This window comes from Oryzias latipes, chromosome 16 (assembly GCF_053564925.1).
Source record: "Oryzias latipes strain Hd-rR chromosome 16, Olatipes_Hd-rR_3.1".
Classification (NCBI taxonomy): Eukaryota; Metazoa; Chordata; class Actinopteri; order Beloniformes; family Adrianichthyidae; genus Oryzias; species Oryzias latipes.
The window spans coordinates 13,733,304-13,760,596 of NC_136252.1; the positions used below are offsets into that span (position 1 = coordinate 13,733,304).

The window sequence follows — 27,293 nt, forward strand, 5'->3', positions numbered from 1 at the left end:
AACCTGATTAAGCTCCTGAGTTTAATCATGACTTGAGAATGAGTCATTTATTTGAGTTGGGTGTGTTTGACAGAGAAAAGCAGTAAAACACTCTGGGCAGGGATGCTTAAGGAACAGGGTTGTGAAACACATAGTGATTCCTAATAAGAAAAAGGAAGAAAACTGCTATCCTTGATCGTTACAGGGCCAAAGGGCATTTGATAAAAGCATAATCATGCAAATTTCAGAGTTGGCAATATCAAACACTAATAATAAAAGTGTGGAAAAACTTGAAGAAGTGCCTCATATATGTTTTACTCGTGCCTGTTTGACACATGCGAGATTTTCTTTCAGAAATGTTAAATAAAATGTAGGTTATTCCAAATAATTGATTTTCCCAACACTTTTCCTGTAGAACATTGGACAAAATAAAGGGGCTTTTTCTACTTATTTTAGTCAAACTACTAATTTAGTTGACTACACAAGACTACAATGTAATAACAATACCAGAACACGTTTATAATATATTTATAATAAACTTTTTAAACCCGTCCTTGTTTTATAAAATGGATATTGTGATGTGGGATCTTCCGAGACGTCCCTGAACGCATCCCTCGTATCCAGGGAGTGGCCGCTGCACCTGTCCGACCTGTTCGAGGACACATGATTCCGCAGGAATTTCTGCCTCTGTGCCCGTCCTTTGTTTAACGGGTAAATTCAGAGAGCTTAGTTATTCAGAGAGCAAGGAGATACAAGGAGAGGTGAAAAATGTCGGAGCCAGCCTCTAACCCCGCCGCCGCCACCGCTGCCCCGGTGGACCCCGCCGCCGCCACCTCCTTCCCGACGGCAACCATTTCTCTACCTCTGGGTTTGGGTGTGTTACGGACTTATTCTGGAGTTCTCATCTGCATAGAAATAGTGAGTGATTGTTTACAAGCGGTTGTTTTATTCTATATTTATTCACATCCTTATTACTAATATATAGTAAAATCTGTTAGGAATCAGTTTTTGTCTATAGTTTAGTTTGTTACTGTTGTTGCAAACTGTATCTGCTCATTCGACATCATGTCTCTTAGGGATGCGACTTTTGCACATTTGTAGTCGTGCGCTAAAGTCACGTCCTTTAATATAAAATTATAGAAGAAGACCACAAGTGAGTTTTGGTTTGTGTCTACATTATTGTGTCATAAACATACAAGGTGACCTCTGCACAGCACTTCCATGAAAGCTCTAATCTAATCTAACAGGTATTTTACTACTTATCTTGATGCCTTAGTTTGTGCAGAAAAGGAAGAGCATATGTTGGAAACATTCAAAGAATTAATTGCCGATCTGTGGCTATTAAGGTGTGAGCCTGGTTGATGTTAACCCTTGAACTTCCCACCCACTAAAATAATGCTTTTAGTTGGTTTTGTGAAAAAGAAAACTTACCTAATAAGGATGATCAGAGAAGAATGCATTATGAACTAACAATTTATGATACTTTGCTTCAAAAGAATCATAAAAAATTGGACATTTTAATCAAGGGCTAAGTAAATTCCTTAAAAAGATTGAGAGAGAAAACAAGCAGCAAAGATGCCAAAATGGCCAAAGTTTTTCAATTATTCACCAACTAAAATGCAATAACACTTACGTGGTATAATTAATTTGCCAAGATATTGAGTGCCTCGGGGTAACTGTTCAAATGATGCATGACAATTTTCACATAGATGCCATACACTTAAAACTTTCAGCTCATGTTAGTAAAGGGGAGCATTAAGCAGGAGAACAAATCCAACCATTGCAGAAAAATATTTTCATATTTACCTCTTGAACTGCATACATGCCTTGTCCTCAATTACAGGAAGAAAGTGTACTTTCAATCATTCATCTGCTAAACCTGGATTGTCCCTTTTGGGGTCATGGGGCTGCCGGAGCCTATCAAGGCCACTCGTGGGCAAAGGCAGGGGACATCCTGGACGCCAGTCTGTCACAGGACCACAATCACACACCCATGCACACCCACATTCACACCTAGGGACAATTTAGAGAAGGGCTGCACGATAAGAGGAAAACTTGCGATATTAGTGATCAATATTGCGATGACGATATAACTTGCAATAAATGAACAAATAGCAAAATCAACAAAAATATTTCCATTTCACTGAACAGTTTAATTTAAATAAGAGTCAAAATGCCTTTAATTATTCTCCAAATGACCCTCGTCTAATTAGGAGGGCAACATCTAACATAAAAGCTCCATCGGATTGGTTAGCAATGTGAAAGGCTCCATCTGATTGGTATCAAGGGATTTATTCAATTATGTATTCAATTCTTATGATTCAAGTGGCCATAAGATTTTTTTAGCACATTTAAGGTTTACCTTTTATTGCGATTTTAGCTGTCTTTTGTGATATGGATAATGCACAGCGATAATGCATCGCGATAACAATAAATTTGCGATTTATTGTGCAGGCCTAATTTAGAGTAACTAATTAACATGTGAAGCATGTTTCTGGAGGTGGGCGGAAGCTGGAGTCCCCAGAAAAAGCCCATGCAAACTCCACACAGAGAGGTACCCCATTGGTGTTCTGTTTCATGTCTATGGCGTTTCATGGCTGCCACTAATTTTATCAAGCGCAAAGATAAGGACTGACTGAGCGAAACTTATAACTGCGCAATTTCAACCGAGCGACCCCGCATTTTACAACTGCACAGTTGCAATCTTAACCGAGTGGCGATCCTGCATGCTCGCTGGGTTTGCGCGAAGTGTTCAGGGGGTGTTTTTGTCACTTGGGGGCAGTAACCTTTCTGGTTGATCTGATTGGCAGAAATCTGTATGTCAAATCCAGTGAGGCAGCGGGGCGGGAGTTTAAATTTTTTTAGAGGCTTTAATAGAAAATAACGGCGAACATATTGTGGATTGAAATGTTAACGAAAACACGAATTCAGTGATTTTACATGAGAAAAACTTACACAAAAAAAAAAACCCACTGCACTTTCTTAACTTAGCTTATGAGCTGAAGTAAAGCTTTTTCTTTTCCCTGAATGAAACCAATTAATGTGTGCGATTTTTTCATTCACGTTTTTATTTCACACACACACACATGTACAAGAGGTTGCAACACAGATTCACCATTTCTAATTGATTTGTTCATTTATATGTTTATAAAGAAAATTGATCAGTTTACAATTACAGTTTGAGTTTTATTAAAATACTGGCTCATTTAAGAGCATAGAGTGTTTTTAATCAATATAATCTATATGTTTTTGTCACTTGAGGCAGTAACCTCTCATTTTTTTGGCTTTGATAGCATAAAAGACGACGGATGTAACGTGGATTAAAATGTTTACGAACAACCCAAAACCAATTATGGGAATAAGTTTAAGTTCAGGTTTTTTTCGACTGGGACATAATGAAAGACCAAGGAGGTACAAGCGAAAATTAAGCTGCTGAATTTTGATATAGATATTGATATACAGAAAAGAAAGGCTTGGCACGTTAAAAGTGCAAGCAAGGTGCAGGTTATTCAGAAAATTATACTTTCAGGATTATTTTGAGCAAAAAATTAAAAAATAAACCCTTAAAACTACTGTATGCAATTTATAAAGTAGCATTTGTTTTAAAACTCTTTCAAAAATGTGATAGTCTTATAAATTGACAGTGTTCCTGATCAAAACTGATCAGAGATTTCCCCATTACTACACCTGCCACAATATTTCTATTTTTAATATTTTAAGACATCAATAACACGTAAAGATCAAAGTATTCTTCAGTCTGTTTATTCGCCCTGTAAACAGCATCAGCCAAAAACTGACAAATAAAATCATCTTAAAAATTATGCATTCAGTAAACCTAAACTTAAGTGTTTATTTAATGTAGTCAGAAGTTTGGATGTACTTAACCAATCGTCAGAATGAATGGTGTGTCCACATTTTTTCAATGAAAGTGTATCGTCAACATTACATGCACAGTATTTTAGTTTACTCACTTATCCCAGAACTCTGATTCTCACTTATGTTATGTCGATGAAGACCTTGTCATGCATTGTTGATTGTCAAAACAAATCCCTTTAAAACTGTGGTACTTAAAGTCCCACTCCAATCATCTTTGTGTCCATTGTAAACGCGTCCAAGTGGTTTACCCTATGAATCCATTTTTAGCCAAAATCCAAAAACCTGTGTCGTTTCCTAGGAAATAGTTTCTGCAGAGTAACAGAAATTCACTAGAAATGTATTTCTGAGTTTTGGGTACGTAGTAAGCCCGCCCCCACTTCCCATACGTCATGTGTTTACACACTCTTTGATTAGCCAACAGCCCCTCACAACACCTTAGAGTGGGTCTTTTAGGTAACATGGTGCCCAGCAAATGTTTCAACACAAAATGTTTGTTACACATGAATCCTAAATGAAAGCCACTATGCATTTAGCATAAAGGGGTCACAACAATAGAAGCTGTTGATGAGATCAGAGTCTTTGTCAATAAAAATATACTTTTAAATTAATTAACCATTTCCATAAAAAAAAAAATTGCATAGTACATGAGGATCATAAAACTGGGTTAAAAGCTGCTGGGAGACAACATTGTGAAATGTCGTGCTTTTACATTGGGTCCATGAAGGGAGCTTGTTCCATCCCTCATGGATTTATACTGGGTCCCATGTTATTTAACCAAAACTGATTCATTTGATTTTTTCCAGTTATTGAAGGTAGCATTTCTTTTTTGAATAAATCAGACACACAAGCAATAATGAATCAAGCTAAAAAATATCCTGTAATGCAATGCTATTGTTATGTCCACAAACATGCAGGCCTAGGGCTGGAGGGTACGCAACATAAACAAACACACACACACAAAATGGTTGACGTTTAACCCTTGTGCTAGATGACCCCACCCTTACACTGACGTGTTCTCCCTACCATGACAACGGTGGATAAAGGTGGAAAGATTTCATGTAATCCATAGAAACCAGTGAAGATTACAAATCATTAAAGAAAAAAGGTTCAGCGCACTGTCTAGTGGGTCTAGATGACCCAACTCCCAATGTTAAAGTGCCTAGGATAGCACATGGGTTAAGTAGATGGAGGCGGGGAGGCAGGGACCAAGGTTGGGGCAAAGGAATGAAATAAATAGAACAAAACTCAGCCTAGCTATCACCATTCTAAAAAAGAAACAAAACAAAAGTCTCACTGACTTATATAGAAAAGGGAATGAAGACATACAAGAGGTGTCACCAACCAACGTACCTAGTGTGCATATCAGAAGATAAGCTACTTGAGATGTACTGGATACCCCGTCTTACCTGTCCACAAACTTCCCCACATTCTCCAGCATAAAGCAGCCGTGAACATTCGGATGAAAGTTGTGATCAAGAAAGAGCCCTTTGTCCCAGTGATCCACAAGAGCTTATAGGCAGGTCTGTTGGCTGGCTCTGGGGCCTGATTGGACAGCTTGTCAGGTCTCCACCAGGTGTCTTCACTCAGCACAGGAAGCACATGCAGAGGAAGAAAGAAAGAAAAAAAAAACCCTGCATGTAACACTACGTATTGGATTCATTTACAACAGGGGTGGGCAATTATTTTAAGTCACAGGCCAAATTGGGTTCTAAAATTCGATAGAAGGGCCGGCCCACGAGCAGATGTGTGGTGTAAGAATGATATAACATGGAATGTAGATGAAAATTATATTCTGAAAAGGAATATTCTAGAGTTTTTAGTTTAAAACTTTTGTTCCCATTTTAGGTCTCTTTTTTATTGTGAAGCCCTTTGGTACCCTCAAGGAGTTGTAAAGTGCTGTAGGAATAAAGTTTTATTCATTCTTTATCCTTTTAATAAAATAAATAACATTATTTATGAAATAAAGCAATGACCAAATAACACTCTATCATTTTCAAAGAAAAAAATTCCGGAAAAATATACTGATACATTTAAAAGAAAAAACACACTAAAAAACACTGGAATTGTTGATCCTCTCCAGTCATAATCCTAATAAAGACTTAGAGCTGCAGCTCCTCACACGTCTAACAGTTTGCACTAAAACTGAGCAGCTGTGTCCTGCACGTCTGTTTCTCATCCAGTAATAATGAAAAAGCAAATAAGCAGCCAAACTTATTTCTGCATTACCTTTTCACCAGTACAGAGTTCCCTCGTTTATTGCAGGAGTTACGTTCTAAAAATAACCGTGATCGGTGAAATCCACAGAGTCTGAATACAGACATTTATGGCAGTAAAACTCCTCACTGCCTAAATACACCTTTCTCACACAAACATGAACATTTTCACCCTTTTCACTCGTTTAAATTCTCAAACCTTCATAGAAATTAGGTCCAGAATCTTAGAATGAACACAAAGATCTGATCGATCAAAGATTTCTGTAGATCTGAAGAGCTCCGCGTTTCTGTCCAGGAGACATGGAGGAGATTGATTGACCAGGTCTCCAGCTAATCAGGACACAGAACAGGGTGCACTGTTTAAAAAAAGCAGCATAATCACTATAAAAGAATGAGCTAAACCGCGAAAGATGAACTGCGACATAGAAAGGGAAGACTGTCTTCTATTCTATTTGAGGGATTTTAGAGGGTTTCAGGTTGGAGCACAGACTGCAGAAGGAGGGAATAAGATGTCACTTCTTGATCATGTGGCCAGATTAAAAAAAAAACAGAAACATGGGTCTCTGATGTTGTTCAGTGGGCCGGACCAAACGTGGAGGCGGGCCGGATTCAGCCGTAGTTTGCCCACCCCTGATTTACAACATAGTTATTTGATCTTACACGTATACAGTAGTTTTACAGTAAATGCTTTGCGGTCTAGCTACTTTTGTTGTAGGCCAGCGTTTATGCATGTATGATAACAAGCTTTTTGTAGACAGGGAGGGTGGCAAACACTTTTTTAGGGGATGTATCAATGTCAAATTAAAAAAGATGTTATGAAAAGTATGTGTGTGTCAGTGTGGTTGCAAAATGGGATGAAGGTAAGGTTAAAGCAATGCAAAAATACCTACAAATTTAAGTTAACAAAGAAATGTTATCACTGTTTGGGCTTCAAGGAAAGTGTTATTTGTCACACTATGCTTTTAGGAATTTTTATAATATTATATAAAATTTTTGAATAAAAATCTCTGCATACATTAATAACAATGGATTGGATTTTTCTGCACTTTTCCTGATGCTCAAGGTTCTTACAATTAGAGCTGGGCGATATGGCCAAGAAATACGATTTGTTTCATTCCAAATTCGACTTTATTCCATTTTTTCCCTCCCTGCTTTTACTTTCTTTAACAAAAATTATAAATGATGGAATACGTTTATTTTAACATCTCCTTAGCTTGTAGAACAATGCAGCAGATATTTTGTGAGCTATCGCTAGCTTGAGCATCTCATAAAGAGAAATACCTGAATGCACTCTGCAGAGAGCAATTTTTTGGTTGCAACAGCCTTGAAACAGATTTTGCTGCATGTGGTTTGATGCTCCAAGTTTGAAGTCGCAACCCTACAGACCAAAATCTAATTTTTGACTCACTGGTAGATAAACCCTGTCTGGGATTATCCCCTTTGCTTCTGGAAGTTCTGCTTGGATCACACCTGTAGCTTATCACAAAATAGTGTCCGTGAGGTGTTCAAGGTACTTCAAATTCTTGCTCACAGCGAACAGTCCAAAATGAGGAGCCCAGAAATAAACAGAATGAAAAACACACCCTGTCACATAACTACTTTTTTTTTTGTTTGTTTTAAAACTTTTGAAACCGTTATGTGTGATTAAAACAGCATTGCATGTTTTGGTGTAATTAGTAGTTCACATTGAATTACACTCTCACGTCCTCAAGACCTGGAATATCATCAAGAAAAAGACATGAGTGCACTTTTTAGGTTACACCCTTGTGGCTTGATGAAGAGATAACTTTTCCCTGTTTGTCCATTTCCAGGTTTTTGGTGGCCTGGTTTGGATTCTGGTGGCTTCCTCCGGTGTGCCTGTACCTCTGATGCAGGGTTGGGTGATGTTCGTGTCCATCACGACCTTCTTCCTCTCCTCAGCCTACCTTGCTCTTCTCGTCACTGGTTTGGCAGAACGCATAAACACAGACTGGAATTTCTTGGTAGGCTGGTGACAATGTAGAATTTCCATTTTTCTAGAATGTGCTCAAGGTCAAACAAACAAAAAAACAAAGCTAACTGAGATTTATATATTTTTTTAACGTTGCATCCATGTATGAAAATTTTATCAGAATACAATTGAATGTTAGATATTTAGTATGTGCTGATACTAGTTAAGAGCAAACAGATGATACAATGCTTTCTGATTACAATGTTAAATCACTTGAATTTAAAAGCTAAAGACAGATGAGTTGTTCTGTTTTAAAGAAGTTTAATGATCAAGCTTAAATGTTTTTGACAAGGAAGGTGATTACATGAAGGCAACTTTCTTTTCGTCTTTTTCCCATAAAACCTTTTTTTAAAGACAAAATCTGTAATGTTTTTGAGTAATCTTATGGAGTGAACTCTGTCACGTTTGGCCCCTCAGACAGCACTGGTTTCAGAAACTACAAACGGCATGTAGGGCTGTTTGTGTTCAGCTAAACAATGAGTGACATAGAAGATGAGCTCACACTTCAACTCAACAAAGGCCTGCCTGTAGTTCTACCAGGCTTGGAGTCGGCAGGACAAACTCTTGTTAACCTTTTGGTTGTGGCGCAGTGGTAGGCCGGTCGACCCCTGATTGGAATATTGCAGGTTCAATTCCCGCCTAGCCTACCCATTTGTCAAAGTGTCCTTGGCATTTACCATTTCTTGTTTCACACACCCCCATCTGATTCCTTCACCCCTATTATCCCTGTTTTGTCCATTGAAGATGCCAGTGTATTGATGCAGTTTTCACCTTTACTCCTAGATATTTCTTCAAATGTTTACATTTTGATGCAGAAAAAGGAATCACAATAGCTCTGTGCTCATGCATGCATTTGTCCTTAAGGGTAAACGTCTTAAATTTCTTTATCATTTGTCTCTTTTTCCCCCACCAGGATTTATTTTACCATTTCATTGCATTGCTGTTCTACTTTGCTGCTTTTGTGTTGGAAGCGGCAACTACCGCGGCAGCGGCGGGAGTTCCCATCACTAGCTCTCATGTTGCAACTTTGCTGTCATCAAGGCAATACAAAATTAATGTGGCAGCAACGGTAAGTCTCTTTAATGCTAAAATCAAAAGGATTCAGATTTTTTACAAATGAATACGAGAGTAAAGGTAATGTTTTTTATATTAAGGCAAACTTTTTGCAAAGAGAGACAAAACCAAAATAATTTATTTGGTGAGGTCAAAATGTGTGAGGGCCAACCAATCAACCTGCATTCTTTGAACTTTTTTAATAACATTAAATGCAAACAAACTATTAAATGAATTTATTTTTTTTTGCAATGTCATAATTTTCATTTCTGCACATAGAACATTATGTATGGGGGGCTTGCAAATAAGCACAGCAGATTAGAAGGCCAATACAAATAAATGATCAAAAATACGTATTCCACAGTTTCATTAATGTTTTCAATATTAAAACAGGAGTTATTTTAGCTCAGGTGCTATTACTAATTCTTAAAGTAACTTGTAGTGATTATTTCTTAATTTTGTCCAAAATTCTGCTTATATGACTCAAAAACTGGGGGGCAAAGCTTTTTGCTGCGAGGGCAGCTACCTCCCTTGCCCCCTAGCTCTGCCCCTGAATACATACAAATACATTTTTGCCAAAATTACTGGGAGTATGGAAAAAAAAAATCTGCCTGGAAAAAAGATTTAGTCAACATTAAATCTGGCTTCATATGAATGTTAATTATTATTCACTGTTAAGTGTAAATCATGTGAACAGGAAAATAACACAAATAGTTCTCTTAAGGCTCTGAAAGTCAAGTAAACACAGGTTTTTGTTACAGGTTTTCAATGGCGTATAACGTAATTTAGTCAATTAAAATTGAGTAATCGTAGTTTTTTGAAAGAATTGTATAAAATCACATCATTGGTTTTATGACAGGAACCTGCAGGTAGGTAGAAATCTGAATGTGGACCGCATTTGGACCATGCTTTGGACATGTCTGGCTTAACCTATGTTTATCTCTTGCTTGGACCTAAATTTCTCTCTGAAAGGGCTTCCTAACTGGTCCATTCTCATCCATTCCATCCATTTTTCAAACCTGTTGAATCCCTTTAGAGGTCACAAAATTGCTGGAGCCTAAACCAGCCACTGTTGGACGAAGCTGGGGGACACCCTAAACAGGTCGCCAGTCTGCCGCAAGGCTACTCTATCATCATCTGATAGTCCAAAACTCTGCTTTTCACAAATCCATCAATACTGATTACCATTCACTGTTAACCTGCTCCCTTCTTAAATTGAAGGAAAATTGTTGTCCCACAGTGCAAAATGTGTGTTTGTATGAGCTCCAATCAAACGCCAAAAGCAAATGCTGATTTTGGCTAAATAAATAAAAATTGATTTGTATTTCTGACATAAATATAGGTCTACTGTTATTAAGTCATTTTCAGTCATTTATCCCAAGTTACTCAGCCTTTACTTTCACTTTTGACAGTCTTAACCTTATCCTGAGACTAAATATCTTCTTTCTGAAAACTTCTTTTTAGATTTGTTAAGTTCACTCCCAACTTCTGCAGTTCAATTATTAAAAAATGTGATTTAATATTCGTAACAGTTATTTTAGAGAAGTAGTGTTTTATTTGCAATCTTTCTTTTAGTTGAAAATATCCTGTTCTTAGGTGTTTGCAGACTTTGCCATATTTGATTCATTTTCCTTTTGTTTAAAGCTGCGGTATTTTTAAATTATTTCCTAAAAACAAAAAAATAAAGCTCATTTACACATTAACATGGCAGAGCTAAGCTTTATGCATTCTTGGTTTTAAAAATAGATGCCATGTCAAAACCTAAATAGTCATCTTTTGATTCAAATTTTTACCAGAGAAATCTGCTTTTTCTGTCATGCAAATGCAAACAATGCAAACAACTGTTTACAGGCTGCTGCTAATAGGTTGAACTCTTAAAGTGAAAATATATCAATTCTCCTTCAATTATGAGTTAAATGCTCTGTTTCAAAAATCTTAAGTCAAGCTAAAAGGTTGCAATTTACATGAGAATTTCAAATAATTTACAGTTTTAGATAAAAAACAAGAGATTTTTTTTTTTTTAAGCAAATAAATGTGGTTGATTAACCTGTTCCCATTCTGCCCTAGATATTTGCATTTGTTGTGACGCTCTCCTACGGCTGCAGTATGGCGATGGGACTCAAGAGGTGGATGAAATAACTGGGACAGGGACTGCACAACTAATGCATCTTTGCTTTGTAACTTCTGCGCATCCTAGAACATTTGCATCATGTGTCAAAAAGGTCAACACAAAAACAATGAGACAAAACCTTAAGAAAGCCATGTTTCACTTATGAATTCTAAACATTTTGGAAAAAGTTGGCTAAAAAAAAACAAATTCAACCAAAAAAATTGCACTTTCCATGACAATACTTTTAAATATTTTTCGGTCTTCATTTTTCTTGCTGTGAAATGATATTGGAAACATCACTTTGTAAATATAAGCCTAATATTTGCTGCAAAACTGTAAAAAAACATCAGTTGTATGCATTTTTTTTCAGTGCTAAAAAGTAAATAAAATTAGTTGGTGCTAGGGATATGAAGACTGCAGATTTCATGTGACTGCCTTTCACTCTGATATTTAAATATCTTAACTATTATACTTTGCATTCACTGTATAACTGTACTATGACTATAGAGTATGTAAAAGAATGTTTAATTATTTATTAAACTGCAAAGTTTTGCTTGTTTTAGTGATTTACACCTCAATAAAATGTATTTTTGAACAAAGTTACCTTAATCTGTTGTGAAAATATTTTCCACTGACATTTTCTCAGTTATTTAAGCAAATGGGTTTTAATGTTTAGGCTTTAAATCAAACTAAGATTGGTTATGTGTATCTTTTATCATCTGTATTTGTTGCATCGGGTGTTGGTTTTTATATGGGTGTGTTTTTGTCTGTGTGAATTGATAATTTAACCATTTATTCCTGCAATTATCTGTAATTTTGTGATTTACAATTATTTTTAATCTTTCTTTTATTGTTTTCAATACTAAAGCTGTTTCTTTCAACACATTTTTAACATAAATATATATTGGCTTGTGCTTGATTGTTGTAACGCTTCATTGAATGATCTAAATTATGAATTATGAAGAATCACTGTTTCTTTTTAAAAAGGAATAAAATGACTGAAAACATTCGCATTTGAGAGCAACATATTTCTTATAACCGAACAGATTCAAATTGGTACTGAATTCTTTGTACTTTGTGTTGCAGTTTTTAGTAATACCACTAGGTGTCACTTGTGATTTACAATTAGGCTAAACAACATTTTCGTTGGTATCGTCTATAAAAGACTACTTTTGAAGTACTTTATTTTAAATGAACCAAATCACAATGGAAGATTGCCATTTTACCTGTGGAACTAAAATAGAGTATTTAACCATTGACTTTTCTAGTCCAGTTTTTTTTCTGTGGTTGCTTTGGATACATTTTTTATTATTTAAAACATTGCAAAACCTTTACAAAGTTGTTTGCATTTGCATGAAAAAGTATTACTGTTGCTCTTACACTCCTGTTAGTAATTGGCATGTTCCATGGGCGGAAGTTTGGATTCTTTCACAATAAAATGTAACACCCACGTCATAATTAAAGTGTCTTTAGTTCAGGAATTCCGTTTAAACATTTCTATTTGGAATATCATATAAACCACATGAAGATAGTACTACAATGTTTTAATACATTTTATGCAGTCTCTGATGTGCCTAGACATTCATTTGGCGTTTTACTCAGGCTCTTATTTTGACACAGTTAAGCGGAAACGTCTCCGTGTTTTTTTTTTTTTTTTTTTTTTTTTTTTTTTACTTCATTTGAGTTACTCCTATTTCTTTAGTGTTGAGGGAGTTAGAAGCAGAGCAGTTGTGTTTACCTGGCTGTACGGATACGTACTTCCATCATATCGCGGGCATCTTGGATTATTGTTTGCTATAAGGCAGACAGACTTCTACTGACCGCTTTGGCCATTCGCGAAAATGAGCAAGACGACAGGAAGGACACAATTGGGGGGATTTAAACGTTTTTCTTTTCGTTTCGAGGGTCTTCGCTTGATTTCAGTCATGCAGTACTAAAAGAAAAAGCAGCACAGAAGCCACAAAAGAAAGAGTACTGATGTAAAATCAGTTACTATTGCTGTTCAGCTTTCCTAAATCGTACCACAGCTCGTGTTTTGTTGAACGTTTTCTCCTGAAGAATTGTTATTTACTCCTCGCGGGAAGCGGCTCGCCGATTCGGGACTGACCACTGCTGGAGGTTGTCCTGAAAATGGAGGCGGTGATCGAGAAGGAATGCAGCGCACTCGGAGGACTTTTCCAAACTCTTATCGGAGACATGAAAGTAAGTGGAACCATAGACTGGTGCCAAAACAACCACATGATGATGTCGTTACGTTTGTACTGGTCCAGACTGTAGTAAGTAACAGGTTAACCAGCCTGAGGGTAGCTCAGCTTAATCTCAACGGCATTGTTTTCTGATGAATCTCAACGGCATTGTTTTCTGATGGAGTGGAGCTGGAGCAGTCTTCATTTAATTTAGCCTGTAATAGTAAATCATTTCTGTAGGGCAAATTAATACAATATAAAAGCCTCTGCTCCATTCTTTTTCCCTCCATAACAATAGGAAATAGTTTGCAGCAATTTTTGCGGCCACAGAGTTGAACTGATTTAGATCAAGGGCATAGATGTGGCATTTTGACACAGCTTAGCCAAAGAGACAATTAGGAGATTCCACAGCTGTTGCAGCTTCCAGAAGGAATGTGGGACGGTTTCTGTCTGGGCAGAAAATCACCCAGAAGGAGTCAAGGCTTTGGCATCTGCAGGTCAAATGGCCAGCCAAAGGGAGCCTCTGGAGTCAGAAAGGTTGTTGAGGATGCTCCAAAGGCGTTGGCGCCAACAAAAGTTCACCCCATCAGAGATAAACACATGCTTGGAGGATCTGTTTTGTGTTCACATATATGCTTTTAAAGGGATTCCCAATCAACCCTGACCTTCACTCCCCCTTAGCTCTACATTTTAAAGGCTGGAAGATGACCTGGACAGTTATGACCTCAGGAGCGGAGCTGTTCTACCTGAAGCAAATCTATCTTCCTGTTACAATCTGTTGTCTCTGGTTACATATGTTATGTGGGATACTAAAAAGAAAGCTTTGATCAGTGTACGAAAAGAATGTCTTTTAAAATTTGAACTGTGAACCATAATGACCCACACAGATGGAAATAGTGTTTTTAACATGTTTTTGTGGCATTTTTCTGATGATGGAGGACATGTAAAAAAAAAAAAAAAAATTCCGCTCAAAACTGCTATTTCTGAGTATTTCTATGCACAAGTTGTTTAGAACCAGGAGCAGACAAAAATAAAATGCCATTTAAAGAAGAAAACGTGGGAAATCTTCTTACTACTTTTTTCGGCGTGCACAATCCACACCCTGCAGCCAATCAGAATCGAGTATTCACCATGGTATAACACATGTTAATTCTGCACTAGTGCAGGACTAAATGTCACTAAATGCAGAAAAAAAGGATAGTGCAATTTTGAGGTCATAACTGACATGGGAAAAGGGGCATTTGTCTTTCACTCAATCCATAAGAGAAGTGGAACCCCTTGTCTTTTTGAACAAACAAAAACAAAACAAAAAAACAATTGAATAGTTAAAAATGAACCAGTACAAGACTCTATTTCTGCATTGGTGACTGCAGGTGGAAGGTTGTCTGTTTAAACCTAAAACTGGTCTGTCCATCAGGATTATGGGTTGACTAGCTTGCGGTGAAAGGAGATTTGAAGTCAGTGAGAGGGAATGCTGTTTGCTTTAAACAAGAATGTCTCTTGGAAGGTTTTTTTTTTAAACAACGTTGCATTCCAAGATCATCAGTTCAAACATTTGTTTTAACGATGAGTTACCGAGGGTCCTGCTGCCTCAATTCTTACCCTCACAAAAAAACCTGTGACATGACCAGGAAAAGCCCACTAATGCCTTAAGAATAAAAGTACCAGAAGTAGTTGTTGACTTTGTCTACTAGAGTAGAGAAATGGCTGGGCAGATAATGGCTAAGCAATGAAGGAACAATTGGATTGGGATGAGAGGATGGAAAAATGGTAGACCAAGAAAAGTCTGACAGGACCAATGGGGATGTAAGAGAAAAAGATGTGTTGTATGTAGAATGAGTTGATTGTTGGGTGTCATGTATGACAGAACATCATGACATTCCTTAAGCTACTGATAGTAGTGTCACATTAGCGACAAAATGTGCTCATCCAATGACCATTTTCGAAAAAATCCCTCTTTTTTTTTTCCCCCCCTCTAAACAAGCGTTCAGGCTTTCTCTTCTCTGAATCACTTCTTCTCTGCAGCAGCTTTAACAGAGAGCTCTTCAACGATTCCATTCCAGGACCCAAATTAGGAACATTTTAGAGCCCCACCGGGAGCCGGGCTCATTATATGCTCTGACATTAGTGCTCTCATTGTATTTAAAGCCCTTTAAAATAGGGCCTGTGACCCATTTTGTCATTTTACGCATGCATCAAATGATGGGAAAGCCTATACTTTAAAAGTAGTTATGTGCAGACAGAGTTAATGCAGTCAAATAGGAAACTTGTTTTCTACCGATTGCTTAAATTCTGTGAAATTTAAGGCACCAATGGAAACACAGTAGGGGGAAGAAAAGAAAAAAACATGTTTTGAGGGATGGAAAAGTCAAAGCTGAGGTCAGTTCTGCTCAGCAGCACTGCAGGTAATGTGATGAATCACTGACCTGTCATGTAACAGAGAAGATAGTGAAATCTGAGAATGTGTCCATCATGTTTATCTTTTTCCTCTACAGAGCAGCTGTCCTATTTGGGAGGATTTTATTAACAAGGCGGGGAAACTGCAGTCTCAGCTCAGGTGAGAGCACTGCTGTGTACATGCACTACTTTGTATTCAGCATTCCATTTGGTTTATGTTTCACAAAAATAAGAAAGGCTTGTTATCAAATATATTTTGTCCTTGTTAAATCAAATTTGTTTGCGACTGCATTCAAGTTTGTTCATTAGAATGCAACTAAAACGTCAGATATTTCATGTCTTTATTTGACTTTTAAATATATATCGCAGCAGCAGGTTCATGTTTCTTTTATAAATAAAGTTCACCTCTTACTGCTTGGTTTTGGCCTGATGATGAAGCAATAGTTTGTTTTAAAGGATCCAGCGCAGTGATACAGAACAATAAAGTTACGTGACCAGAATATATTTTTAAGTCATGCATTATCCCTGTGCATTATCACTTTTTAACACACATTAATCAGCCAATCAGAATCGAGTTTTCACCCGAACCATGGTATAAGATTTTTAAACGCACTCCCCGCAGCCAATAAAAATTAATTATTTACCCGCACCATGGTATAATAATTTGAAAGCATATTTACTGAAATTCTTTTTAAATAAAAACTTTTTGAATTCACATTGGGAGGGAAGTCACATCTGTTAATAGCGACATTTGCTGAAATCTATCAACTGTACATTTACTTTTACTTCTTCCCTATTTTCCTCTTTTTAAATTTAATGTTTTGGTTGTTTTTTTTTACTAATATTCAATTATACCAGTCCTAGATCATTCTTAGTCTGCTGCATACAATAGACTCCAATCCCATCCACATCTTTATAGTTGGTTTTAAATGGTGATGTGTCAGTGAAAGGTAAGTTACAGTGGTTGAAATAAAAGCTTATTGTCTACCAGCCTTCCTGTGGTTCACATTATTTGACTAATAAATTAGGGGATTTCCCTTACCATTTCAACACCCACATGTCCTCAGACGTTATCAGAGCTCTTCCTTCAGTTTCTAAGCATTTAAAGTTCATCAGTGTGTGTTTTATATGACCCTGTCAGAAATCAGGGTTTGTTTTTTTTGTTGCCTTGTCAAACTAGTGGTCTTACAGGAGAAAAGTGGATAACAGGAAAGGAGATTTTCTGACATAAGAGAACATAATTTCATTTAAAATCTTTAGTTTTAGGTTTTTTCTTAATGTCCAGGTTAGTGCTTAGTGAGAGCAAAGGCAGGTAAACAAAAACTAACTGGACTGATTGTTTTTCTGTAATCAGTTGTTTCTGTCAAAGCAAAAGCCTTAAACTGATACTTTTGATGACTGCGGTTTAAAAACTTGAACATGGCTAAAATAAAGAAAAGCGGGGGGAGGTAACTGAAACAGAAACAGCTGTGTGTAATTGTGAAGTAAAACCTGGTTTGACTGTGAAAACGGGAAGCCGAAACGAACAGAACCTGAACATAAAACAAGAACTTTATAACCAAAAAGACAAAAAATCAGGAAATAGGTGGTTAAACTCATCTTCTTCTGCCTTTTTTTGCCATTGTAGTTTAAACCCCCTGGTTTTTCCCCTGGTTTTTGTTGTTCTGATTTGTTCAACACATCTGCAGAGAAAATGTCCTTCTGGGAAGCTCACTTGAACCGCTCTGTGCAAGAACTACTGCTAAGAAAAGAGAGCCCCTAATCTTTGCACATTTTCCCAAACAAATCTGATGATTGTGTGTGAACTAAGCGTTTGTGTACACTGGAAATTTGTCATATTTTTGTATTTTTAGATCCTTTTATAATCACATTTGGCCTCAAAAGCTGCAACGTTTTCCTTATGATAGCCCGAAATGATGCTCATGCAGCTGGAGCTTTAAAACTTTGCTTAAAATTGACCCAAAACGTCCTCTCTTTCTGTGTTCGGTTCCGTCTCAAGCCTCTGAAAATGCCAAAATGGGAGCTTGACTGTAGCACCACCCCCATCCCCTCCAAGCCTCAGACCCCTGTAATCATTTAGGGACTGGACTACATATAGAAGGACACAAACACACCCACCTTCTCTTCTTGGTCTAAATACGTTAGCAGGCAGTCGTGGTAGCAGCACATGTGTCTGGATGTAATGGCGTCCATCAGCAGTCTGCTCTGTAATTTGGCCCTCCTCTTTCACAAAGCGACCAGAATATTAACCAACTGCCATGATGAGGAAATCCTGACATTCTTTTCATTTAAAAATGTATCTTTTATTTCCCCTTGTGTGGTTTTGAAAAGCTTTGAAGACAAAGAGCACAGATGCCAGCTAAATGAATCTTAATCAGCCCTTTTAAAAACCTGTCAGTAATTTGTCCTCAGCTGAGGCAGCTGTAAAACATAAAGAACTCACATGCGTGCATAGTTCTTGTCGAAAGGTAATTTTGTACCCTAACAGGGACCCTAAATAATTCCATATCCAAATAAATAGTTTGAAACCTTCTCTGGCTGAAGAAATTGCTCTGAAAAATTCAAAGCGTCAGTGTACTGAATACAGACAAAACAAAAATGAGGCTCCAACAGTGCGAAAAAAAACAAAAGCAAGTTCAGTAAATGCAACCTCTCAATTTGTCACATTTGCTCCAGTTGCATTCCTCTGTCTGCTGTACTATAAGTGCATTTTGGCAGTGGGAATGAGTGGGTCGTCGTCATGAAGAGCACCGTCTCTGACATTTGCTATAGGAGTCTTGGATAAGTGCAAAGCCTTTCCAACTACACTTTAAAGTTGCTTTGGTTTCAGAGGCAGACTTTAGGACCAAAAGTGGGTTTTCGCCGCTTAATGTCGATTTTAGAAAAAACAAAAAAAACTAAAGGTGAACACGCTCCACAAACCTCTGAGAGTTAGAGCAAATGTTTTGTTTCAACACGTCAGGTGTAAAACCTAAAAGACCAAAGTGAGAAAAATGGATAAACCTGTTTAGCTTGTGCGACTTAAACTCCTAGTTTGACTTGATTGAACATTTATTTACTCGCGAGCTTTGACCCAATGGTCATATTTCAATAGACCATTGAGTGTAATAAATGAGTAGAGGCATATATCGGTTGTGGTTGTTATGGGGCCAACACAAGGCCTTTAAATAGAAAGGAATCTGCATACGTGTGTGCATATGGCTTTTTTTCCATTTGTAGGACACACCCGGGGATAATCTGGTCAGCTCTGCAACAACACAGCACTGGTTAACTCGTACTGCATCAGGTTTTGGTTGGCAAATAAAGTCGCAATCCGTATAAAGGAAGGCTATGAGTGCGGAGTTGTTCTTATATCTATATTGGTTTGGAACAACTTGAAATTATTTTGCTTTTTCTAGAAAGAAAGAATAAGATTCAGATGCAGTGAATACACTACTTGTGTTTCATGCATTAAAAATCCAATATTATTCAATTAAAGCTAGACTAAAATGTTCAGGATCATGGTAGTTTAAGAAAAGCTTAACTGTAGTAGCATAATGTTCTACAGAATTTGCCTATTTTGAAATAAAATAGGTTCAGGATAAAAATGACATAAAATATTTCACAACCCCAGATTTCCCTTAAAATATGGGTTCCAAGTTGTTTTGGAGGCTTTCCTTTTGCCAATTTAGTTGAAAGTGTACACAAATAAGAACAGCTTTGGGACAAATTTACGTCTGTGTAGAGCAGTGCTTCTCCATTATTTTTTGCCAGCCCGCCCCCTAGGAAAAAGAAAATGTTTGGCGCCTTTGTGATAAACTCTGTGATAGAACAGATAATAGGAAAACCAATAGTGTCACCACCGCCCCCCGTTTAATGTGCGCACCTGTGCCTAAAACCGCTTCTACTGTGCGCCCCCTGGCATCGCATCGGGGCGCGCCCCACTATTTGAGATGCACTGGTGTAGAGTCATGCTAAGGAACAATTCTTGTTGATTGTCTTTTTGTGTAGCATGCATGACTAAAAGTAGTCTAGACTTGCTTGTGGAAAGATCAGATAATGTCAAACCTGCACGTGCACAGCGTTTCCCTTCATACATGTGATTCTTATCACGACAGATCTGCAGTTACTTCAGCAGGCTAGTTTCTGCAGGTCAGCTAACCGGTAGCCTGCACTACAGCTTGCTATGTAGCTTTAGCCTTTTGCTTTCATTTCTGTTACAAATAGAAACTATATTAAAGCAGGTGTGAGTTTAAAACTTTAATACAAAAAATCTGTGCTCGTCCGTGGAAGAGTTTCTCTATTCTCGTGCTCTGTCATGTCAACGGTATCCCGGCCTGCCCTGGAGCTGTTCAACATTTTGAAGAAATGTCTTTGCTCTTTGGCACCAAGGGGCTGAGGCTAAAAAACAAACACTTAAAGCTCATGCTACCGACAGGCAGAATCAAACAAAGGTAAATGGACATAAACCGTCCAAATGGGTGAGCTGGAGTCAGTAAGAGAACAATCTGGTGCTGTTGTCCAAATGAGGGAAGTGGCTCCAGCTGAGATGGTGGCTGGAGCAAGAGATACCCACCAGAACAGAGGCAGGGATCCCAACACGTTCACACCAGGCATGTGTGGCGTGCTCAAGAACGTGCTGAACTCAGGTTCTTGAGTGTGCATCATTTCTTTCACTTTCCATTGAATACTATGGGTTTTCAACCATGAAGTACTTTCTAACAAACCCATGTCTTGCAGGGCGACTGCAGTTGCTGTGGCTGCCTTCCTGGATGCTTTTCAGAAAGTGGCTGACCTGGCTACCAACTCCAGAGGTACAAACATTCAGCTTTGTAACAGTGCTGTATTCAATGAAGTAGTAAAATTCATAGTTGGACAGTTACATCCCTGTTTCTTCATACCTCTGTTGTAGAGATCCCAAGTTTTTGCCCCCTCTGTGTTAAAAAAAAGTCAGATGGTTGTCTAGCTGTTACGTAGGGGTTGTAAAACCATCAGTGTTCTGTTTTAAGTTCTTTTGTTAGCATTGTCTTCAACCCTTCCCCTCTTTGCTTGTCTTCACCCCCTTCTACGTACACCCCCACCTCTCTGGTTGTCTGTTTAAATTCTGTTTGTGTAGGAGACACAGGAGGGATCTGAGCTCTCTTGCTTGGACACCTCCAGCCATGCTCCGTCCTATTAATAGGAACAGAGACTGACGCACACATTCATCAGCTCACAGTAGTAAGAATGAGAAAGCAAGAGAGAACGGGGCTAAAGGGAGGTGGAGGCGTGTAGGGAGTCATCATTCTGTCCCCTGTAGTCTCTCACAATATCGGTTTCTAGTGAAAAGGGCAGATTTTTTTACTGTTAGGTAATTTTTCTCCCCTCTACTCTTTCATCACTTCGACACCCTACAGGCTGTCGATATCACCTAACACTCATTATTTTGTGCTGGTATCTAAGACTTGGTTTTAAAATCCTTTCGTTCAGCAGAGAAGCACAAACAATGGGTAAAAAAAGAAATCATCACTGAGTCATGACCTTGTGCCTTTTTCCTTTTTCATGTCTTTTTACAGTGATATACAAAGATAGACATTATTTAAAATAAAAAACGATGTACTTTTTCAATATACCTGTCAGGGTTGTAACGGTAAAAACAGAGCATCTCACTGAGTCTTCCCTTTGGTGTGAGGTACCATTGGACTATAAAATAAGTATTTCTAATGATACAGAATGCAACTTGTAAGTCTTGTAAACCACTTATGTTGTAACGTACATCCCAATTTGATAAAGGGACTGTAAGAATTATGCAGACAAACGTAGAATAATTAAACTACAAATATAGGAAACAAAACATACACCAACAGCTTTTACCTCAGGTATCATTCTAATTTAATTATAAGAATATTATTTGAGAGTAAATTTGAATAGATTATTTAGCTTCAAACCAAATTCCATGTTCAGAAAGTGCTGACACAAAGACTTTTTCTCAGGCGTCAAAGAGCATAAAGCAGAAATGTAAAACAGACTCGGTCCCACCTGGTGCTCATATCAGGTTTTAGCAGAGTGGCTTCTGCTTCTCTTTAAGCTTTTTTTTTTATCTTTCAGTGGTGCTTTGATGAAAGAATGTAGTAATAAACAAGTCTGTATTGAAATGATTAACCATACATAGTTCACTTATTATTCCATCAACAATTAAATTATAGTTTAGAGAAATCACATTTATTTGTGAGTATATTAAGACACGTTTTCATTTATAAACATCAACTTTTTCTCCTTCAACTTAACTGTAAACAGGTAGAGGGGGGGAAAGCCTGTAATTGCTTCATAAATCCCCAAACTAAACATTTATTCTAAAGGCACCCTAATCCTGCTGAGAACACTGACTTGCATATGAAAAGAACAAACACATTCTTGTACTTTCTGTATTATTTACAGCACACACAGCACACATGGGATTGGCTTAAACCACCTGTTTCACTCTCTTAGGCAGTTTTTTGTTGCTTTTTGCTTTTGTCCACAAAGATCACTCATTTCTGTTTTAGCATCTAAATTCTATAATAATATTTTCCATTCTGTCATCTCATACTTCTTTTTCTTTTTGACTTTTTTGTTGTACCTCACTTAATATGGATTTACAAATATATATATATATATATATATATATATATATATATATATATATATATATATATATATATATAGATAGATAGATAGATAGATAGATAGATTTGTTAATATATATATATATCATTATTGCATATTTTAAAACAGAAATATTCACGTGTTGTTATTTTAGCTGATGTCCTGGTTTGACTTTTCTGGACTGTTCATTTTAGTCGTGGGTGTTGAAACTACATCGCAAAGCTTTGGCTGCTTCAAATGTATTTTTTTTGGTTTTTTTTATAATAAGACACTTTTCTTATGCAGTGTAAACATTGGCTGGTCGGCCATGCCTGTCAGCTGTACATTTTTTCAAAATAGTGCTCTGAGCACACCTTTATTTGGTTATTCTTGAAGCAAAGTTTAGAAAAAATGTCAGCCTAAAATCTAGAATGATTTCTTGTTAGTGAAGTTCAGAAGCCAACTCAGTTGAAAACCTACTTTCGATTGTTGACGGCCTGCATTAATGAAAGCATCACACGAACAAACATGTTACATTTACGCTCATCGGCCTATACGCACTCGGATGATTTAGAAGCAAATATTTCATTACATTCATTACATTTGTGCAAACTGCTGTTCTTGTATGGTGATCATACAAAAGGAGAACTAACTAGAGCAGTGGGACAGTTTTTTCTTTTTTTTAGTGTAGCTATGTAATTAAATTTAAAGTCATGTGAAAGAGCTGCTAAATAAAAATACTTGTAGCCCAACTTGATGAGCGACCTCACACAGGTTCTGTGCAATAACGTCCTTTAGCACTTAGGAGTCTGACTAACAGGCTCTTAGTGCTAGTAACCTTTTAAAGAGTTAGAAGAAGAAGAAGTGTGATTTTCTCTATTTAAAGTCTGGGAACATCAAGTTTTGCTACATTAGTAATTGACGTGAATGGCCTAACTTTACGACTGTTTTATTTTGGTTTTACATGGAAAAGATAAAAAGAAGTAGTTTAGGAAATAGTTTATTTTCTAGGTCATATAATGAATATATATTCACCCAATTAATACATCTTTCTTAAGATATTTACTGTTTCCTCAACAATTTGGCATTTTGTTTGCTAAAAATTGCTTGTAGAGACTTCAGTCGATTTTGTATCAATACTAAAACGTTAAAAAGTTAAACTTTTTCCATGTACAGCCCAACAGCAATGTACTTTTTGCCCTATTAATTTTAGTTATAGGAAAACATTTCAAAGTTTTTTTACTAGTTTGAAATCCAGAGAAAAAGGATTCAAGTCCGTCCGAAACTTCAAACAGCTCCTTGGTGGAAAAAAGGACAAAGCTCTATTATATCTCTGAAAGAGATAACTAGTACCAGAGAATAGAGAAGGCAAGAAAACGGCTACAATGGAGAATATTTAGCTCTGCAGAATGGTTTCTTTCATAGCGTGTCAGTTCAGTTTCTGTGTGGAACTCTCCTTCCATCTGCTGTGGACCAAAGTATGAGCAGTTTTGTATCTTTGTTTGCCTTTAGTCTTCATTTGACTGTCACTGGCAACTTTTTAACCCATAAAAACCATCAAAGGCTGCAAGTATTAGAAGGGAATGGCAGAAAAAGGCCATTTTTGGGAGAAATAAACATTAAGCAATATGTTTTCCCAGTGAAGTTCTGCTCGAATCATTTCGGCACAACATAAAGTCATCATCCCGACAACAGACTTAAAGCGCCAACATTGCTCATGATTCCAACATTCATGGCGAGTTAATTTGTTGCATTATTAATAGACTCATTAATTAATTAATTATAGACAAATTTGCATGTTGTTAATTTTTTGCACTAATCTCATTCTTAATCTATAACTGTTGTTGTGATAGAGGTCCAACTGTTTGTTTACTTGCATGAACACCTATTTGAACTCTGCTGAAAACGCCTCTTAACGTTGCTCTCAGTGTACACCTTGGTGTCCATCAGCAGCACATGCCGCTTCGCAGTGTGACAACGTCAATGTGTGCGTTTGTAGTTCTTAACAGAATTAAGGTGTTCATTATAAATAAATAGAATACTTGGAGGGCTGATCGCATGGGACAGTAAACCGTGGAATAAGGTATGTCTATGTATATATATAAATATATATAGATATAGATATAGATATATAGATAGATATGTATGTGTTCCTGCTGTTTGTGTTAAATTTGAGCACTCTGAACTCATTGATTTGGTTTTGTTTTGTTTATTTTTTCGCAGTTGTTGAAATTGGAAAAAAAAATACCGCTTGTTGGTGTAGAAGTAAAGGTTGGAAGTCTGTTATATTAGTAAAACTTCATAAAGCTAATTTTTTCTTGCATTTTGATCTTTTACTGCACCAGAATGACACAAAAAAAAGACAAATATCTAAAAAAAAGGCTTTTTGCACCAATTATTAGGTTAAAAACTAAAATAGATTCATTAGATTCATTAATTACAGGTCACGATTAATTGATTGCACAAAAAAAAAGAAATCACATGACAACCCTAAACAGAGCAATAATTTTTGTAAAAAAATAAATAAAAAGGGTGTCACAGTTTCCTGAACAGTCTCTCCGTGAATGTTGTGCGTCTTCTAAAAAATAGAAGTATAAGATTTCTGCATGTCCTTTGGGGCTCCATGTTGGTTTAATTCCAGTTTTTCTTCACAGATGACTCTACTAGGACAAGTCTGAGTCTGTAGAAATATAGCACACACCTGCCTCACAGACGCATGTAGAAACCTGTGGTAACATTTAGGAAATACATTATTTTTTCATCACATGGTGGTTTATAACTCTTAAATATATTTTATGATCAATGAAGACATACCCTCCAAAGGCTGGCTTTCTGTTATTTAAATCTTACTTCAATCACTGATAAAGGTAAAGATTTGTTGTCATCCCAGTACACTTGACCTCTTGTTTTCTGTCATTAAATCTTGGAATTTTCACAAAATTTCTCTTTTGTTTATCCTTTCTTCGGCACTGTTGACAGACATAACTGGACATATGGGTTTCTAACTGGAACTTTTAGAAACGAACAACCAAATTCTACTACAGTAAAATATTGTCAAGGAGTGGTTCAGTAAGCCCTGAAAGGTAATTTGCTGTAAATTAATACAAGTCTCTCCTTAAACATGAAAAGCCACGGGCTAAAAGCCATAAAAGTGACGTTTTTATGTCACACTCAAGTACTGACATGCTATCCCAAAGTGATGAAAATCTTTGATAACATTTAACCCTAAATACATTTCTAGTGCATTCTGGGAATAAAACAGATGGTGAGGTTTTTAAAAACTGGTTCATATGCAGAGTTTACCAATACCTACTAACGCAGTAAGTGCTTGTTGAGGTGGAATTGTTTTTCTTCTCCATTCAAAGCCCTTGTTCCATTCATCAGAAAGTGTGCGTTAAATCAATTCAAACTCGAATAATATTTCTTCATCAAGTGAAAATTGATGCATTCCTTGTATTGTTTTGGCTGTGTGCTTTGGTCATTCCCTTTTCATAGAGATGCGTCTAGTTTAATCTTTTAAAGCCAACTGAACACACACACTATCCTCATGCAGACTTCATCTCTTGAGCGCATTGCAGCATCTTTATTTCTGTTTGTCTCACATATTCTTCTATTTCATAATTGATCTGACCCATGAAAATAGTAAACAGAAAAAAGTTGTGTTAATACTATACATCTATTTTTGACTGAATGGAATAGTATTTGTGACCTTTCTGTTTGGAGTTTGCATGCTTGGGTTTTCTCTGGGCATTCTGGCTTCTTCCAACAATCCAAAAAACATGGTTCATACGTTAACTAGCATCTCGAAATTTCCCCTCAGTGTGAAAGTGAGTGTGTTTACGTGGCCCTGCATCAGACTGGTGACCTGTTCAGGGTGTCCCTATGACCCCATAATGGATTAGGCGGGTGCTGAAGATGGGTGGATGAAGATTTTGATTTGGCTGTAGTTGAAGGATTGGCATGTTTGAACTTGTGTGAGAAACCCGAGTGCCTAAATCATGTGATGTCCTCCAAACAAACAATAAGGATGTTTGACTAACAGAACACTCATTTAATACTATGCACTTGTTTCCTATGCACTTGTGTACACTTTCATATTATGTGTGTGTAGCTTTATTATTATTATTTAGACAAACCTGCTTAGACTGGTGATCTTTAACAGCTGACACGCTTGCAGAACTCTATTCTTATTCTCTTTCTCATATCAAGGAACTAAACAAAAACTAAAATGTATTGAAAGAAAAATCATGCACTCCTTATATGTAAATAATTAATTGATGTTATGCTTTTTAAAATGCACCACAGCCATTTACCTGACTTAAAAAAAACGTAAGTGGAGAAAATGTTTGTGTTGTAAAATAAACACTTTCTTATGGTTTTACTGACAATTGTTTGTATGCTTGTTGCAACATTTCCATATAGGATCTCACTCCTCTTGGTGCACACGTTAGTTCTTAGTAAACTGAGGACAGCCTACCCTTTCTCCTCCATGTCTCTGCATGTATTTTCTATAAACAGTCGAGTTTGTTGAGTTCATGGTTGTTATTTGACATCAGTCTGCTGTGTGTATTTTTTTACACTTTTTTTGGTCTGCATGAATACCACAAATGTATTGGTTGTGTCTTCGTTCCAGATTCAAGTTTCTTTTCTTAATGGTCGCCTCTGCGCACATAGTCAAGACCACAACCCTGCAGTGGGCTGTGACCCAACACAGGCCCTCTTTGTTCAATGAAGCGCACATGTGAACTCACACTGGGTTTCACATTGATGCTAGCATTCACCTGAACAATATTAAACTACACAGTCTTCAGCCAGCAAGTGGGCTCATGCCAGCGTCATTAATTCTGTAGTTATTGTAGCACTTTGGTTCCCACTTATGATTAATCCTGAAACTTCAACTGAATAAA

General features: G+C 37.0%; 2 protein-coding genes across 18 annotated transcripts in view; both read left to right on the forward strand.

Annotated features, from left to right (window-relative positions):
* Nucleotides 1-592: 592 nt before the first annotated feature.
* mal2 (mal, T cell differentiation protein 2) lies at nt 593-12,230 on the forward strand. Its single transcript, XM_004077753.5, has 4 exons — nt 593-897; nt 7,880-8,050; nt 8,972-9,127; nt 11,179-12,230. The coding sequence occupies exons 1-4, from the start codon at nt 748-750 to the stop codon at nt 11,248-11,250; spliced, it is 549 nt and encodes a 182-aa protein (XP_004077801.1). The 5' UTR covers nt 593-747; the 3' UTR covers nt 11,251-12,230.
* Nucleotides 12,231-12,858: 628 nt separating this feature from the next.
* The window catches only part of LOC101157392 (protein MTSS 1), a 44,617-nt gene continuing 30,182 nt past the window's right edge, over nt 12,859-27,293 (forward strand). For all 17 annotated transcript variants that reach the window (XM_020710016.3, XM_020710020.3, XM_020710019.3 and 14 more), the window contains exons 1-3: nt 12,859-13,423; nt 15,903-15,964; nt 20,524-20,597. In XM_020710016.3, the coding sequence (XP_020565675.1) occupies nt 13,352-13,423; nt 15,903-15,964; nt 20,524-20,597 (208 nt within the window). In that variant the 5' untranslated portion in view covers nt 12,859-13,351. The remainder of the gene's footprint in view (nt 13,424-15,902; nt 15,965-20,523; nt 20,598-27,293) is intronic.

Excerpts from the sequence above, each read along its gene's own strand:
- mal2 (XM_004077753.5), top strand. The coding sequence starts at position 748 with ATGTCGGAGCCAGCCTCTAACCCCGCCGCCGCCACCGCTGCCCCGGTG. Across the intron at positions 898-7,879 it reads TTCTCATCTGCATAGAAATA|GTTTTTGGTGGCCTGGTTTG; the intron begins GTGAGTGATTGT and ends GTCCATTTCCAG. Across the intron at positions 8,051-8,971 it reads ACACAGACTGGAATTTCTTG|GATTTATTTTACCATTTCAT; the intron begins GTAGGCTGGTGA and ends TTCCCCCACCAG.